This window comes from Oryctolagus cuniculus, chromosome 3, assembly GCF_964237555.1.
Source record: "Oryctolagus cuniculus chromosome 3, mOryCun1.1, whole genome shotgun sequence".
NCBI classification, from domain to species: domain Eukaryota; kingdom Metazoa; phylum Chordata; class Mammalia; order Lagomorpha; family Leporidae; genus Oryctolagus; species Oryctolagus cuniculus.
Genome location: NC_091434.1, coordinates 115,790,455 through 115,809,387, shown reverse-complemented (window position 1 = coordinate 115,809,387; position 18,933 = coordinate 115,790,455). Strand labels below are relative to the sequence as shown.

At 43.5% G+C, this 18,933-nt stretch overlaps 2 protein-coding genes across 3 annotated transcripts in view; one reads left to right on the top strand and one right to left on the bottom strand.

Annotated features, from left to right (window-relative positions):
* The window catches only part of CCDC93 (coiled-coil domain containing 93), a 104,057-nt gene extending 98,723 nt beyond the window's left edge, over positions 1-5,334 (top strand). Inside the window, exon 24 of one of the 2 annotated variants that reach the window (XM_017342634.3) lies at positions 2,182-5,334. In XM_017342634.3, coding sequence (XP_017198123.3) covers positions 2,182-2,235 — 54 coding nt within the window. In that variant the 3' untranslated portion in view covers positions 2,236-5,334. 2 annotated transcript variants of the gene reach the window in all.
* A 7,244-nt stretch (positions 5,335-12,578) lies between these two features.
* Positions 12,579-18,933, bottom strand: part of HTR5BP (5-hydroxytryptamine (serotonin) receptor 5B) — a 75,765-nt gene continuing 69,410 nt past the window's right edge. Inside the window, exon 2 of the mRNA NM_001171479.1 lies at positions 12,579-12,914. Within this exon, the coding sequence (NP_001164950.1) occupies positions 12,579-12,914 (336 nt within the window). The remainder of the gene's footprint in view (positions 12,915-18,933) is intronic.

Genomic DNA, 18,933 nt, shown 5'->3' with positions numbered 1-18,933 from the left:
TCGTCTGTTTTACATATTGCAGTTCCAGGTGAGACATCATTTGTGGTAGAAAGAAGGTGGAGTGTTCTCCCAGAATCCTCTGTTTGCCTTCCCTGTTTCTTCCCCACTTAAATTGTCTCCATATTTGTGCTGAGCAGTAATCATTCATCATGCAAAGCACAACATTGTTGTCCAGAACACGGCCTTTTTGCTCCTTGGCGTTGCTTTTATTGGGTTTGGTCTACCCCACATTAATTGAACACTAATGATGGCTCCATGGGCACCATTTAAGTACCCAGCTGTGCCCTTATCCTCAGACTCCAGCCTCTTACTGTCAGCCTTTTTGCTTAGTGCTATTGGGATTTCTGTAAAATCCTATTGGCTTAAAATTCTTCCTGTGCAGTCACCTTAATAACAGTACTACCCTGTATCTAAACCACAGTTTCTCACAAGCTCAAAAAAAAGACTTAAATTCTAGCCTAGCACTGCTGAATGCAAGCCCTTCATTTTTGTGAAGCTGGCTTTGCATATGTAAACTTGAGTGAACAGCTTGCTCTAAGTACTGTATCAGGCATGTAGTGGACTGGATATAGTCCAAAGCAGGAAGAGCAGAGACGATGAGACATTTTTCCTTTTCTTCTAGAAAAACATACCTAAAAGGCCCTACTTGAATTTACTTTGAAGAGACAGTGCTATCCTGTAGGTTCCCAAAAGGCTTCAGGAAGATTGCATGAAATGTAATCAGTGCTCACACACGCCAGGTGACAGGGCAGGATTTCTGTACTGAAACATTCAGACATCATTCCTGTATGCTGTGGTATCCAGTTACCCACTATGGGGGCACTGCACTGCAGGAATGTTTTGATGCTTCCGAGCTATTTTTGCCTCCTTTAAAAGGTGAGGTAAGGTGACAGTTGAAATGTTTTTCGCATTTTTACTGTGGTAATCTTAAAAATACCAAGTAAATCGCAAAAATTTTATTTTAAAAGAAAACTTTAAATTTTTCATTAAAACAAATGTAACCCAACTTCACCTTCTTTCTGTGCCCAGAAAGTGACTGCCTTCCCCTCCACAAAAATATGCTCAAAAAGTGTCAGAGCACCTCACATCTGAAAGAACCTGTCCTTACCCCAGCCTAGTAGCCCAGCTCTTCCCCAGCTCCCCAAGTGCAAGATAGTACTGAAGCCTATAGGTGAACAACACTCATCTTAGTAAATTAGCCAAGGCCATTGCATCCTACCACCACAACACTGCCAAAACGAGCAGGCAGCGGGTCCCCGAGAGCTGGAAACACCATAGCCCAGCCCAGGCAGGTGAAAAATTGACTTGGGAGGTCTTGGATGCAGAAGGCTCAAGGGTGAAAGGAAATTTTAGTCTCACAATGAATAGGTCTCCAGGAAGGCATGGCCACCAGAGTCCTGACGCTGCCCATCCTGTGCTCTGTGACTTAGCTCAGGGAAAGGGATGGAGGAATTTGTTGGAGTTTTGCAAGCAGACAAGTGTCGTGTGCTATCGAAACCCATAAGAATGAGAGGACAGGAAGGTGCACAGTGAGGAGCTTTTGAAGCTGTCCACAGAAAGGAAGGGTGACTTGTGCCTGGAATGCTGTATTCTGGAGGCAGCAGCTGGGGCCAGTGATCGCCCTCGATGAGAACCCTCCTAGATTCCATTTTTAAGGAGGTAGGGAGCATCTCAATGACTATCTCATCCCATTTTTTTTAAATTTGCTTCTTAAAACTAAGAATAATCAGCCTTCTCTCTTGTTAGAACTTCTTCACATGTTCTGCCTGCTGTGTAAACTAGGTCTGCCTTTTCTCACTCCTTTTTTACTCATGTCTCCCAGCCCCTCCCGCCTTGTCACTGCACTAGGCTTGCACTGGCAGATGAGTGTCTTCTCTGTGCATCTATCCTCTGGAAGACTTTGGAAACTTCAGGAAATCTGTAGGAATGACAAGGACTGATTTTCTTATCCTGGTCTAAGTCTGACAACCCAGAAGCAGCAGTATTATGGTTGTTGTTGGGGTATTGAAGGTCAGTAGGTCAGCAGGAAGTGTGCCATTGCTGGTGGCACTATGCTAGGAGATGGCATTTGTTGATCAGAATGTATTTCCCTGAGGCCTTGGGGTAGGGCAATGAGACTGGGGCTCAAGTAGGTTCTTATGTAACTCCCCCTTCTCTCTACTCTTTCTGTTTCCCCTCTAGGAGGGCCGAAAGAATGAGGTGTTGCTGTCCAAGGTGAAAGGCAAGGCCTCCTGAACATTTCCAGCTGTCATCATGTCATTGAATTTTTTCTTTAATGCCAAATGCCAACCACAAATTCATGGTTCTGAATGCAACAGCAGAGAGATGCAGGTGTAACGATTTCAATCCCTGGATGTTTTTTTTCCTCTATTTGCTCCCATTTGGTCTGTCAGTTGTTTGATGGAATCAGACAGTGCAAACACTGTATGGCTTGGATAACAACCTTGGATTTCATCCTGTGAAGAAATGTGAACAGTACTTATTCTCTGTGTTGATTCAACTTTTGTTCTCCAGTAACATTACACTTAATGAAGGTACCTGTATATGTATGGACTCTTTGAATAAAGAAGAATTCTATTAACTGAACAGCCACTGAGAGAGACCCAGAGAAGTGTGAGACACAGTCCTTTTCCTTCAGACATCCCTCATGTAGCCAGGGAGTAGATGTAGCTCAGTTGAACCCAGAACTTGAGTTTTTGTTTGTTTTTCCAGTAAATAGAAGGTTGTTTGCCAAATGATCAGCCCATGTGAGTGCCCATCACTGGGAGCCTCCACCTGCCCATGGTGCCTTTTGTTCCTGACTCCTGAAGGTGCCATCCAGGTGACTAGCATGGAAGCTTTGGTTTAATGTTTATACACTACCCAAGTTGACTTCACCAGAAAAATTGAAACTGGGCCTTGTATTGAGAATGCTTCAATGAAAACTGTAACTTCCCATGCCCTGGTAGTCATTGAGTCACAGTCAACACATGGATGGGCTTTTGCATCTCCCTCATTGAATGTACACCCCTTGCTGCAGAACTGGTCACGGTGAGAGTGAGACATGCACTCTTCACTGCAGTAAGGGTGGCCAGTAAAAGAAAATGAGCAGGTATATGGAGCATCAGGAAAAAGAGCTGTGGGGTTTGTAGAAGATACAGGATGACTTCATGGAGGAGGCAACATTTGGGAAAGATCTGAAGGAGATTGGAAAATGAATAGGCAGGAAGGCTGTTTTATCTAAAGATGTACTACGGTTAAACCTGAGAGTATATGACAGTTCAGGCACACTTGTTGGGAGATGAACCAGTCTCTGCAGGAGGCCTCAGAGGACAGATGAGAGGTTGACTTTATCCCCTAGAATTGACTTTATCCCCTAGAAATGAGTCTGAAGCAAACATGGAACTCCTCCTCTGCTGGCCCTCAGGAGGCTGGCAAGTCAGTCATACTCAATGAATGGTGGCACAACGTTTGTGCCGTGTCCTGCGTAACAGTCAGTAGGTTTGGACCATCAGATACAAAAGCTTCAGTGTGTCAGGCAGGTGGCATGCTGCATAGTCAGAGAAACATTGTGCTTGCTTTTATTTCCCTCATATATGTGATCAAGCAGGACTAATGTGTACGAACTTTCTAAAACTCCCACACTGGGTTAACGCCCACCACTTGTTTCTGTGCCAGGCCTACAAGGACAGCCTGATGCACTGGGCAGAGCAGCAGGGTCTGAAAGAGTGCTCCCTGTGCACAGAACAATACAGTGAGAAGCCTAGTGGGATGGGTGCTGCGGTCTGTCCCTGTGGCTGGAACTACCTTGTTGGATACATCTTCAGAATCCTCTGTGCCCTCTCTTGGTCCTTTTCAGAAGTCATGCAGCACATGGTGATAGGCTGAAAATGGGACAAAAAGAGTAATGTTCTAACAGCCTCCCCTCTTCTGACGACAAACACTGTATGTAGGAAAACACTAGGGGGGATTTAGTGCCTGATCTGCAGCATTTGCAATACAGCAAATACTTTGGTTTTCTTTATCAGCTTTATGTCAATTCCTGAGCCTCGCAACGCCAACAGTCCTCATGGCCATTGCCCTGGTATTCCTTCTGCCTAGAGCATTGTCCCTTCCATCTTGGGAGTGGCTTTCCCTGAACCTAACACACATGCAACCACTGTTAGCGTCAGCCTCCAGCTCTTGCCCTGCTGTCTGTCTTGATGGCCCATGTTGCTATCTGAATCTCAGTCCTTTGCGAAGGCTGCTGCTGCCCTCCCTCTGGAATGTAAGGGCAACAACAGCAGGAGCCTTTTCAGTCTTAGCACTGTGTCCTCAGCACCTGTCTCCAGGGGGACACCAAAATTCTGGGTGGCTCAAAGGGCTTCTCCAAATTGCCACTTCTCATCCCTATCTTAGCAAAATTTCCATTTAACCTTTCCTATAATTTATGCTTAGTTTGAGAACAGGTAGACAGTTCTTTTCAGCAGCTTCAGAGGATCTCAGAATTTTTTATTCTCTAATCTGAAAGGTTAGCATGAGAAAAGGTGTCAGAGGTTTCAAACCTTTCAAAGGACTTCCTTTTAGAGATTTTTTTTTTCCCATGTCGGGAGAAAAAAAGAAAGGGAGCACATGAATGTCAGAGACAAGATCATGAATATGTTTTGGCCCAAAATGTGTCATGAATGTAACAGTAACATGACGCAGAGATGGTGCTGCCTCTTACACCCAAGAAGTGAGAGGATGATCCGAGGCTGTGGGAATCAGCATGCAGACACAGTGTTGGCAGAAGTACGAACTGCACAACCTGCATGCAGGGCAGCTGGACCCTATCAAAAGTACAAATCACCTCTTAAAACAGCAATGCTGTATGTAAACATTTTTTCCTATGTACGATTTTTATTGAAGCCTTGTTTGTAGTAGCAAAAAGTTGGAAACTAACACCAATATAGTGCAGTGGTTAAATCAGTTATGGCCATTCCACACAATGGAATATTTTTCAGAAATTGAAAAGAACAGGACTGTGCTGTACATGTACAGCCATCCATGGAGTGATTTCTAAGATGCACGGTTAAGTTGGGTGGGGAAGAGTCTTGCAGCACTAGTGTTTGCAATGAAATGAACTGTGTTTGTAGATGTGTATGTTTGTGTGTATACATGTATGCACATATACACACACACACACACATCTGTATGTCTGTAACACATCTGCTTACATATGCCTCAAACATCTCTGGGAGGGTACACAGCAGCCTTGGTTGCCCCTGGGGAGAGGGGCGGGAATGATTTTTCACTGTATACCTTTTGTACCTTCTGAATTTTGTACCATGTACATGTATTATCTATTCAAAAAAATAAATAGTTTTTAAATTTTAATCTGATTCATTTTTCTTAAAAAAATGGAAGATTTTGGTTCAGTAAGTAAACTTTCTTAGGGGAGATAAAGATAAAACCCTTGCTGGCACCGCAGCTCACTAGGCTAATCCTCCACCTTGCGGCGCCGGCACACCGGGTTCTAGTCCCGGTTGGGGCGCTGGATACTGTCCTGGTTGCCCCTCTTCCAGGCCAGCTCTCTGCTGTGGCCAGGGAGTGCAGTGGAGGATGGGCCAAGTGCTTGGGCCCTGCACCCCATGGGAGACCAGGATAAGTACCTGGCTCCTGCCATCCCGGCGGCCATTGGAGGGTGAACCAACAGCAAAGGAAGATCTTTCTCTCTGTCTCTCTCTCTCACTGTCCACTCTGCCTGTTAAAAAAGATAAAACCCTTGAGTCAAAAGCAGTTAAGCTGTCCTTTTCTTGGGCCTGGGAGACAGTGGGCCAGTGTGAAAGGAGCTGTCTTCTGGTGGAACAGCTTTGGGCAGATGAAGCACTGAGGGGCTGATTCTGGTTCCACTCTGTGAGTCTACTTGGCTGTTAGGAACAAGAGAAGATGCCATGAAATGGCTATGCCCTGTTTTGACAAGTTGTCAAGGAAGGACAAGATTGAACAATTTCAGCCATCTAGAGATCAGGAGAAGGCAGATCCTGACACATTGAGCTTGGCAGAGTGTAAAGATGGAAAGAGCATGGTTCTCTGAAGGGCATGATGCACTTCAGAGCCAACCTTGGGGATCACTTGCCTACATATTCTTATTCCATGAGAAAAATGGATCCTTGTTTGCATTTAAACACAAATAACGAGTTTCTAGCATGTGTCAGACCCTGAGAATACAGCAGTGAACAAAGCAAACAAGATGAATATGTAAATTGTACAGTGCTTCAACATACTTAAGGCAAGGAAGAAGTTTCAGGTGTTTGTAGTTTGGTGCTGGTGGTAGCTGCAGTTTCATAGTGAGAAGGCCTCACTGGTGAGGAAGAGTCATAGATACCTGCATGAGGGAAATTCTAGGCAGAAAGAAAACAGGATAAAGGCCCCAAGGCAAGGGCATACCCAGTAGATGAGTTTCAGGAACATCCAGGAAGCAGTGTAGGAAGCCATTGGAGGGTTTTGAGAAGAAAAATGAAATGATTCAACTTGACTCCAGTAGAGAGACTGCTGGAGGCTGTGCTGACAACAGACTGCAGGGAGGCAAAGGCAGGGAACCTGGTTGGGACTACTGTAATAATCTTGATGAAAATATAACAAGCAAGTTTTCCTGTCAATACCACACTAATAACCCCCCCCACCCACACACACCCTGTTCTTTCTGCAAATGCTGAGCACTGAATTAGTGATTTTCATTTGCCATTCCTCAGAGCAGACAAGTTTGTTGTGCCTGGTGAATGTAATTTCCCACCCATTGACTGTGGGCTTTTGCTTGGCCTATGGGTTGGCATGAGTTTGAAACTATTTGTGTGGTTGGGCGTACCTATTTAAGAACATACCCTGCCGACCCAAAGAACAGATGAAGGACACATGGAGACGTCCCAGACCTCACCTGCATCTTGAAGCCAAGCCTGTGGGAGTCAGCCTACATCAGTGAAATCCTAGCCACCTCGTTGGCATATGAGCAAGAAATAAAGGATTCTTGCAGGCCGGCGCCGTGGCTCAATAGGCTAATCCTCCACCTTGCGGCGCCGGCACACCGGGTTCTAGTCCCGGTTGGGGCACCGGATTCTGTCCCGGTTGCCCCTCTTCCAGGCCAGCTCTCTGCTATGGCCAGGGAGTGCAGTGGAGGATGGCCCAGGTGCTTGGGCCCTGCACCCCATGGGAGACCAGGAAAAGCACCTGGATCCTGGCTCCTGCCATCGGATCAGCGCGGTGCGCCCGGCTGCAGCGGCGGCCATTGGAGGGTGAACCAACGGCAAAAGGAAGACCTTTCTCTCTCTGTCTCTCTCTCTCACTGTCCACTCTGCCTGTCAAAAAAAAAAAAAAAAAAGGATTCTTGCTATATACCATGGGGAATTTATAGTAGTTGCATAGGATTATTAAGAATGAGGCTAAAATAAATAAATATAAATAAATAAATAGGGGCCAGCGCAGTGGCTCACTTGGTTAGTCTTCCACCTGCAGTGCCGGCATCCCAAATGGGCACCGGTTCTAGTCCCACTTGCTCCTCTTCCAGTCCAGCTCTCTGCTGTGGCCCGGGAGGGCAGTGGAGGGTGGCCCAGGTGCTTGGTCCCCTGCACCCAGATGGGAGACCAGGAGAAGCACCTGGCTCCTGGCTTTGGATCGGCGCAGCACTGGCCATAGCGGCCATTTAGGGGGGTGAACCAACGGAAGGAAGACCTTTCTGTCTCTCTGTCTAACTCTGCCTGTCTAAATAAATAAATAAATAAGAATAAGGCTGACTAAGACGATCATCAAATTGATTTTATGATAGGTTCTAACCTGGAGTTTAAAAGACATCTCTGTATACCACCCAGCATTCATGTGGAAGTACCAGGTGAAGAGCCAGAACAAGCTTCTGGGGATGGTACTCACATGTGGGAAAGATGCTCACAGAGGACAGGAGTCATGATAAGAATCAAAATTGCCTTCAGACATTCCTGAGCAAACTCAGAGTCCATGTTACAGGGAAGAGATTGGGCTGGCATTATGGCACATTAAGCCGCTTCCGACAATACCAGCACCCCATGTGGACACTAATTTGAGTCATGGCTGCTCCATTTCTGATCCAGCTCCAGCTAATGTGTTTAAGTAATGGAAGATACCCCAAATACTTGGGCCCCTGTCACCCATATGGGAGACCCAGATGGTGTCCAGGCTCCTGATTGAAGCTTGGCCCAGCCCCGGCCACTGTGGCCATTTGGAGAGCAAACCAGCAGGTGAAACCTGTCTCTCCCCACCCTATTTCTCTCTGTATCTCTGCATTTAAAATAAATAAAATATTTAACAAATAAAGGGGAGACTTTATATGGCAAGACTTATGAAATGAAACTATTAGTTTAGCCGTGTCCATTCTATGGGCCTGAACTTTGTGGAATTGGATTTCAATACAAAGACCCCTTTGTGACTCCTTAATAAATAAATCCAGTTAGAGGTCAAAGGAATCTTTATAACCTCAATTCTGTCTTAGTCGTTTTTTGTAGGTGAAGGAATCTGAGGCAGAACACAGAAACTACACGTATCAATGGTGTTCCTGGAATATTAATTTTCAATCAAATATTTTTGTCAAAACTTTTACTTCCTTTTTTTAACTTACTTATTTGAAAGAGTTAGAGAGAGGGAGAGACAGAGACCTTCCATCCACTGGTTCAATTCCCAGATGGCCTCAATGGCCAGGACTGGGCCAGGCCAAAGCCAGGAGCTCCTTCCTGATCTCCCAAGTGGGTAGCAGGGGCTCAAGTAGTTGAGTCATCCCTCCACTGCTTTTTCCAGGACATTAGCAGGGAGCTGGATTGAAAGTGGGGCAGCCAGGACTTGAAGCAGCGTGCATATAGGATGCCAGCATTTAAGGAGGCAGCTTTACCTGCTACACCACAATGCTAGCCCCAACTTTCATTTCTTACTGTGTGAACTAAAAGGAATCTCAGTGCTTTCTTGTATAAAGTCAAATCATTAACAGATTTGTTTTGGAAACTCAGCATCTCATAGTGATAGTGAGAGCTCTGGGAAGGACTTACTAACTAAAGGAAAGGTTCAAGTTTGAAAAGTCCAACACAAGTTGGCACAAAATTAGCTTCAAGAAGGACTCTTACATAAGTGATTTCGCTGCCTGGGGTGCTTCCATACTGATACCACATTAACTCAAAGCCCAGGCCAAATAAACACAATGACAAAAGTATCCAATTACAAAAATAAATAGACCACAGAATTCCATAGATGTCCATACAATCATACCTGGACTCTTCCCAGATTTCCTCTTAGAATCCAGCCAGAATGATGCAAGAGGATCCACTCCATCAGTGCCATCTGCAAAGATACATATAGGTCTTAATGCTGTAGAATGCAAACCAAAGTTGAAACATGGAGTCTAGCCAGAATTGTTGGGCTCTATCCTCTTTTTCCAAGTTTGGATATAGGCAGACTTGAGTCCAAATAACTGTTCTGCTATAAATTCACTGTGTGACCATGGGTGAACTACTTAACCCCTTTGGAAGAAAGTAAAATGGGAGCCAGCGCTGTGGCATAGCAGATAAAGCCACCGCCTACATGGCCGGCATCCCATATGGGCACCAGTTCAAAGTCTCAGCTGCTTACTTCCAAATCCAGCTCTCTGCTATGGCCTGGGAAAGCAGCAGAAGATAGCCCAAGTACTTGGGCCCCTGCACCCGTGTAGGAAACCCGGAAGAAGCTTCTGGCTCCTGGCTTCAGATCAGCACAGCTCCGGCCATTGCAGTCAATTGGGGAGTGAACCAGCACATGGAAGATCTCTCTCTGCCTCACCTTCTCTCTCTGTATAACTGACTTTCAAATAAATAAATCTTTCAAAAAAGAATAAAAGGACAATACCTACCTTGTAAGGTAGATACAGGATTGAGCATTTGTATGTAAAACCTAGGACAACAGCTGCAAATGATGGGTGGTTGCTCACTGAATAGTAGTCTTGGGGAGCCAAGACTACTAACTTACTGTGGCATAGTAAGTTAAGCCTCTGCCTGCAGCACCAGCATCCCATATGAGTGCTGGTGCAAGTCCTAGATGCTCCATTCTCTACTAATGTGCCTGGGAAAGCAACAGAAGATGGCCCAGGTTCTTGGGCCCCTGCACCCACATGGGAGACCCCCGAGGGGGAGTCCTGGCTCCTGGCCTCAGCCATTGTGGCCCTTTGGGAAATGAACCAGTAGATGGAGGACCTCTCTGTGTCTCTCTGTATCTCTGCCTCTCAAATAAATAAATCTTTAATAAATAAATAGGACTCAATTTATTCATAAATGTGAGTTTCATAAAGGGATGGGCAGGAGAAAAGAATTATCAACACAACCTATTATTATGCAGCCAAGAAGGGGAAACTCCTAATAGACCCATACTGGAGCTGTAGTCCTTTAGTAAACAACAATGATGAATGACTGGGAACATCATTTAATTCATAACTACATACCATCTGCTCCACTTTTTCCAGATTTCAATCATCTATTTAGTACTCTCTTCCTTGCCGTAGTTCACAGAGGATTTGAGGTAGCTTGCAGGACATAAGCAGAATGAGGTAATAAAATAGAAAATAAAAATACTAGAATAGGGAAAACTCAAGTAGAAATGAGAATTACTGGCTAGCTGGAAACACTATACCAAATAAGGAGATTACCAGGTCCTACATAGATTCCAAAGTGAAGCCAAAAATTGGGTTTTTATTCTTCTTCCTAATCAAAATGAAAATAGTCAATTAAATCCTCAGGATCATAAGAAAACATGCCTTCACAGAGTATAATGAAATGATGACTACATTAGCATGTGAAATACATTGATAGGTTTCTTCAGTTGGTTTATTGTAGTACTTTCAATGAAAAACAAAATTCCAAAACACAACCCCAAGAAAGTAAACTGTCCAATGGACCATACCAATAACAGCATGATGTCCCAAACTCTAGCAACAAAGGAAAGGTTGGACTGCATATTCTTCACAGACTCTCCTCAGAACCCCTCTTCTTAATAGGGCTGGAATCTATCAATATGGGGACTGTGGGTTGTTGGAAGTCATACTGGTCCCTCAATCCCTTACCCACAACTGTAAAAATAAAAAAAAAAAAACATTCAGGAAGCAAACACTGGTTGTAACTCATTTGACAAAAAAATGGATTTGATCCAATGACTGAGTGATATGAAGCTATTTAGTCTTTTTCCCAGAGTAAATACTGGTACATTCTACTGCAGGTGTTCATGCACTACAGGCTGCTGCCAAAGACCTAACCAGGTTGTTTTACATAATCTATAGAACACACATCATACTGTCTTTCTAAAATCAAGAACAAATTCTGGATTCTGAAACCCATCTGGTCTCAAAAGTTTTGTTAAAGCACTGTGGACCTATGCTTTTGGATAATCCCAAAAGCATGGGTACTCTGTTGTACCAACAGTGGAGTGGACCCTTTTGTGTGAATTAAAAAGTCTAATCAATGGGAAGTTAGCTCAGCTCCAAAATCAGGTAGACTATAGCCAAAATGATTTACTATAATTTCTTCTAGTCCATGTTCTGGATTTGTATATACCTAGGCCACATTTTACATTTTTGGAAGACCAAGAATCACTGTAGCAATTTGGGGGGATGGGATTGTTAATAGTTTGGAGTCCTACAACAGGCATCATCTTCCCCATCTCAGTGTCATACATATATGTGTGAGCACCATAAACAAGAATGATTCTGAGCCTAGACATGAATGCCTCAAAAGTATTTTTATTAAACATACAAGTCAGTATGGAGAAGTAAATTGAAAAATTTCTCAACACCTACTTATTCTTTGTGGTAAGAAAGTAGAGAAAAGACCCTGTCGGGGGTCCCCTAGCCACACATTGCAATCACCTGGAAAGCTCTGGAGAGATCTGCTGCCTCAGTCTCATCCTCCAGGAATGGCAGTTTAATTGTCCTAAGGAGAAATACAAGCATTCAGCAGTATCTCTCACTGACAAATCACCTAGATATTGTAATATGGAATTACCAAACCACTTCTTAGAATGATTCAACGGGTCTGGGTTACACTGAATTAAAAAAAATTTTTTTTTCAGGTAATCCTCTTCTTCTCATTAACTAGGATACACTGCCTTATTGGGAAGACAGAAGTGGCTGGGGAAGAAAAGCTGAGTTGGGTGAATAAAGGATGGGGGAAGGCTCTTTCACAGAGGAGACAGTTTCTTGAATGGGTCACCAAACAGACCACCAGGACCCTGTTCTGTAGGACCTACTCTGAACATTATGGTAGACAAAGGAAAGGCAAAACAACTTTGACTCTTGTGTCAGTTCTAACCTATTAGCAGTAATGACCTAAAGTACTGACCTGAAAAGGAGTCAAAGGCACAGTTCCTGTGCCATGAGCAATTAGAAGTGTCCACATGAATATGGGAAGATGACATATTTACAAGCTACCCACATACGTGCTGTCCTTGAGAGCCTCTGACACTGACGCTTCTAGAGTCCCAGTCCAATGGCATGATTCTCAAGACACCATTAATAGCAACGGAGGGAAGGTCCTGATGACTAGTGAAGACAAGAAACAAGTTCCCTCCCTCTTCCTAACTGTACCCTTTTGTCTCTCCAACCCTTGTATTTACTTCTGCTTGGTAAAGAAGCTCCTGAAGGCATCGTTGTAGTTCTTGTTAAAAGCCGTGTAAATCAGGGGGTTGAAGAAAGAATTGGAGTAGCCAAGCCACAGAAATATGCTTTTCCAGATGGGAGGCAGGCTGCAGGCACAGAGGGGACTGATGAGCTCTGCCAAGAAGAAGGGGATCCAGCACAGCACAAACACACCAATCAGAATCCCCACCATCATGGCTGCTCGCTTCTCCTTCTGCTCCCGCCACGAGTCTCCACTCGCCTGAAAGGCCACGGTTGGGCGGCAACGCGCTGTAAACACCATCTCAGCCTCCTGAGGTGCCTCCTTCACCTTGGAACAATGACAACAAGAATGGAATTTAAAAATAGACAATAGGGAAAAGGCTAAACAAGCTGAAAAATCAACATTTCCTTTTATATCTCTCAAAGAAGTGAGCTCACAGGGCTAAATGCTGCTCACAAAAAAAGGGGGGGGGGAATATGAATACAGAGAATCACAGCATACTGGAGCAAAAACCCACAAGTAGAAATCAGTGCTGGGGTAAGAACACTGAAATTGTATTTGACAAATTTTTGGAGGCTCAGTGTGGACCAGTCAGGATTAAACTCCAGGAGGACCCAGTCACTCTGGTGGTTAATTGTGAGTGTGTCAGTTTTTCATTACTGCAATTAAACATTTTAGCCAACTAATTTTATAAAGAAAATGTTTACTTGGATCACAGTTTTGGCAGTTCAGGTCCAGGATCAGGCAAGCCCATTGATCTGGCACCTGGCAGAGCACATATAGGACGCAGAGAGAGTGGCTGGACCCAAATCAGGCTTTTATGACCAAGCTCATGAGAGCTAACTTCTGAGGGGCACACCGCCAATGACCTAAGGACTTCCCACAAGGCTCAACTCCCAGGCCTCATAACTGCATTAGGTTTTGACTTTAGTACCATTAGCTTATGACCTTGGAATTTAAGCTAATATGCATGAGTTCCGGAACCAAATAATGTTCAAACTACAGTTGTGAGGGTACACACCTTTGTGTGTTTCATTACCTCCAGGAGCCCTACCAGCTCCTCAGAGTGAACACAGCAGAGAAACAACCTTGTGGCATAGTGCATAAAGAGAGAAGCTGAGGAGGATCCACTTCGAAATACATCACAACATTCTATTCTTTTTAACAAGACTTCATGAGAAGTTAATTTACCATAGTCTAACATGCTATGGTTTTATCAGAAGCTGTTGTACCCAGGAGAAGGGACATACCCAAATCCATTACTCTAGCCTTCCTAGTGAAAGGACGATGGGACTGAGAAGCATTGAAGTTCACAGCCCAGGATTAAAGGCCCATAAGAGACTAACACCTAATCCTAGGACTAAAGAATACTTTTCCTCCACACCTAAACCACTACATATTATTTACCACAGTTCCTGTTACCCAGTACCTCATGTTCATCTTTAAGTAAAAAAAAAAAAATGGCAAGGCACACTAAAAGCAAAATCAGTATAAAGAGACTACACAAGCTTTAGAGCAAGAGTCATACATGACCATAATGTTGGAAACATTGGATTGGGAATTTTTAAAGATTTTATTTGAGGCAAAATTAGAGACAAAGTGAGAGGTTGTCCATCTGCTAGTTCACTCCCCAGATGGCTGCAATGGACGGAGCTGGGCCAGTCCAAAGCCAGAAGCTTCCTCTGGGTCTCCCACATGGGTATAGGGGCCCACGGACTTGGGCCATCTTGCACTGCTTTCCCAGGCCATAATCAGAGCCTGGATCAGAAGAGGAGCAACTAGGATACAAACCAGCACCTGTATGGGATGCTGGGGCCGCTTATTCTCTATGCCACAGCATAGACCCCAGATCAGGAATTTATAAAAACTAATTAATATGCTAAGGACTAGGGCTGGTGCTGTGGCATAGCAGGTAAATCTGGTGCCTGCAAAGCCATCATTCCATATGGGCACCGATTCGAGTCCTGGATGCTCCACTTCTGATCCAGCTCCTTGATAATGCACCTGGGAAAGCAGCAGAGGATGGCCCAAGTGCTTGGGCCCCTGCACTCATGTAGGAGACTAAGAGGAAGCCCCTGGCTACTGGCTTCTAATTGGCTGAGCTCTAACAGTTGTGGCCATTTGGACTCCTCTCCTCTCTCTTTCACTCTGGCTTTCAAATAAAATAAATATTTTAAAAATATGCTAAGGGTATTAGTAGAAAAAGCAGACAACATACAAAACAGTTAAGACTAGCATAGAAATGGATATTCTAAGAACCAAAAAGAAAAGCTAGGAATCAAAACCACTTTGATGGGTTCCCTAACAGACTGAACAGAGTTGAGGAAAGAATCTGTGAGCCAGAAGATACAACAATAAAAACCTATAAAACTAAAAAGTAGAGAAAAAAGACTGGGGTTAAAAAAAAAAAAACTACAAGAGTTATATCTACATGTAATGAGAATCCCAGAAGAAAAAAAAAAAAAACAGAAGCAATACTTGAAGCCATAATTGCTGAGATCTTCTCCCAATTAATGTCAGATACCAAGCCACAGAGCCAGTAACTCAAAGAACACCAAGCACGATAAAAGCTGAAAATGAACAAAAAGTTATACCTTGGACAGCCAAGATGGCTAAGTAGGGAAAAGATGTGCTGATTTTGACCACAGGAAAATAACAGAAGAAAAGTGGAAGGACTGCATTCCCAGGAGACAGTTGGAGGGAGTATGCAGTGGAAATTCTACAGGGTATTCCAAGATGGTGGAATAGTGACAGGACATTCTGCTTTAGGCTAGGCAAAAATCGTAGAAAAAAAATCAAGCTGGAGGAAAAACTTCAGTAGAGGTTCTGTGGAAGGAGGAGAGGTGCTGTGGATATGTGCAGAAGGTGTGTACATACACAGTAATGAGCGTGGACACAACATACGACCCCAGCAGCCCTGAGCCAGAGAAAGTGCCAGCTTTGAAGAGAGCAAGGCAAGATCAGCCTACAGCAGCTCATGCCAATGGTGATACAACCAGGAGGAGAGCCTAGAAGACTATGGTGTCTTTGAGTCCAGGCTCAGAGTCCCAAGAACAGAATGCCCACTCAACCAGAGAAAATAAAGGAGGCACATCTCTTTCTCTCCATCCCATCCCCATAATGGCACCTGGCAGCCAGCTGAGAGACAGCAGGCACCATTTTGGATGTAAGTACATAGCATCTGCTGTAGGTCTTGCGAGTACACTCAGCAACTTGTGGAGACAGTTGCCATCTTGTCAGCAGAGGCAACCACAGCAGCTCAGGTGCATGAACCCAGAAATGGGCAGGGTAAAGGAGCCATTCTCACATTAGTACCAGCTGGAATGATTCTTATACATGTCCAGCATGACTGTGAAATGAGTAGGGCTGCAGCTGGCAGGTACTATGCACACAGTTGATCCAGGGGTTTTACCAGAGGGAAAAATTCATGCTCCCAACTGACTTTGAGTCTGCCTGGAAGGATTTCCAGGGGGTTGGGCACCCATATATGATTGTGAGATTCCCCTAGCCTCTCACATAACAAAGGCTCTGGGGCTCAAATCACCTAGGTGGAGCACACACAGGCAGCTGGCTCTGGGAACATCTTGGCCTCTCTGTGTATGGGATGGGCTAGCAAAGCAGAATGGATCCTCTACACCCCATGACTGTGGGAGTCTTTGAGTATTGAGAATATTGGAATTCTGTGACTGCATGAGAGGGAGCAGGGTGTAGCTGGGACTCTGGGAAATCACTGTGTACAGCTCCGCACACTCAGAACCTCCCTGATTGCCTGGGGTGTGTCACTGCAGTGGGATCTGTGCTCACACAGAGGACTGAACAGATCCTTTGTGCATTTCATGTGGAAGCACGGATCAGTGTTGTACCCACTGAGGGCTAACACCTGAGCATTGAGCACCTTGGAAGGGAGGTGAGGGTGTCATTACAACAGAAATGACCATACCCACCTTCTGATAACAAGAGAAGATCTACCATTCAACTTGGGTGTCATCCTGGACACTCACCCCACCCAGGATCATTGACCAGACACCCCAGGACGCACCCAGCACACACCTCTGGGTATTCACTGAAAGAGTAGACATACTACTAAGAAAGTAGATTAAGGAAGACAACACGATCCCCTGAACACAGCAACACTTCACTTCAATATTATAATATGAAAATGAAGAGATTGATGAAATGCCTGAAACAGAGTTCAAAAGATTAATCATAGGATTGCTCAGAAGCAAACAAAATCCACAAATTAAAGAAATTCATACATGACATGAATGAAAATATTTCCCATGAAATTGAGATTTTAAAGAGAAATCAAAATGAAGTATTAGAAATGAAGAATTCAAAAGATCAAATAAAAAAATGTGGTAGAAAGCCTTAACAACATACTTGGTAAGGCAGAAGAATATCTGAGCTAGAAGACAAATCTATAGAAATTTTTCATTAGACCACACACACAAAAAAGAGGAAATTAGAAAAATTAAACCAGTATTGGAATTTTTTGAGATACTAATAAACAATCCAAAGTATGGGTCTTAGGAGTTCCTGAAGGTTTAGAAAGAGAATGGATTAGAAGGTCTATTCAGTGAAATAATTATGGAAAACTTCCCCAATTTGGAGAAAGCAACATCCAAGTAAGGGAAACAAATAGAACTCCTAATAGACATGGCCAGAAAAGACCTTCATCCTGATACACTATAGTCAAACTTTCCACAGTAAAACAAAGATTCTAAAATGTGCACAAAAGAAATACCAGATTACTTTTAGAGGATCTCCAATTAGACTCTCAGCTGACTTCTCAGAAATACTACAGGCTAGGACAGAATAGAGAAACATAGTCCAAGTTTTAAGAGAAAAAAAGCTGTCAAGCCAGGATACTCTAACTTGCAAAGCTATCATTTATGAATGAAGATGAAGTAAAGACCTTCCATAACAAACAGAAATTGAAAGAATTTGTCATCACTCATCCAGCCTTACAAAACATGCTTAACAATGTGCTACACACAGAAGCACAGAAAGATAGTCACCATTATGAAATAATGTAAAGGCAGGAAATCTTCCAGAAAAAGTACAAAAAAATCCAAAGTAAACAACAGGAATATTAAGGAAAAATGGTGGGGCTGGCTTTGTCACACAGTGGGTAAAGCCGCTGCCTGCCGGTCCAACATCCCATATGGGCAGCAGTTCGAGTGCTGGCTGCTCCACTTCTGATCCAGCTCTCTGCTATGGCCTGGGGAATTAGTGGAAGATGGCCCAAGTCCTTGGGCCCCTGAACCCACATGGGAAACCTAGAAGAAGCTCCCAGCTCCTGGCATTGGAATGGCACAATTCTAGCTGTTGCAGGCAATTGGGGATTGAACCAGTGGATGGAAGACTTCTCTCTCTCCCGCCTCTCTCTGTGTAACTCTGACTTTAAGATAGAATCAAACAATCTTAAAAAAAAAAAATAAAGAAAAAATGGCAAGGCCAAGTCCTTACTTATCAATAGTCACCTTGAATAACATGGCCTCAACTCTCCAGGTTAAAGGTACACACTGGCCAAATGGATTAAAAAACAAGATCCATCTATATTTGTTGCCTGTGAGAAACACACCTCATTAACACAGAAACACATATTCTGAAAGTGATAGAATGGAAAAAGATATTCCATGCTAACAAAAAGCATAAATGAGCAGGTGTAGATATCCTAATATCAGGCAAAATAGGCTTTAAACAAAAACTTTAAAGAGAGACAAAGAAGGGCACTATGTAATGATTAAGAGATCAATCCAAGAGGAAGATGACATTATAATAAATGTATATATATCCAATTCCAGGGTGCTTGACTTTTTTAAAGAGAAATATTAATGGATCTAAAAGGAGACAAAGAATACAATGTATTAATAGAGGACTTCAACACCTCACTCTTATCAGTGCACAAATAAAACTAGACAGAAAATAAAAAAACAGAGCTAATCAACACAAGGACCAAATGAAACTAACTTATCTTTACAGAACTTTTTAATCTGACATTGCAGAATACACATTCTTTTCATCAGTGCATGGAACTTTCTCGAGGATACACCATATGCTAGGCTGTAAAGCATGTCTCAGCAAATTCAAAAAATCAAAATCATGCAATGTATCTTCTCTGACCACAATAGAATGAAGCTAGAAATCAAAAACTCAAGAATCTCTAGATCAAAATTGAAAAAAAAAATTACAAATGATCAGTGAAACAAGAGCTTGTTTTCTGAAAAAAAAAAAAAAACTGATACACCATTGGCCAAACTAACCTAAATAAACAAACAAATAACCAAATAATGGGCAGCATGTTGAGGCATAGTGGGTTAATGCCTCGGCCTGAAGCATTGGG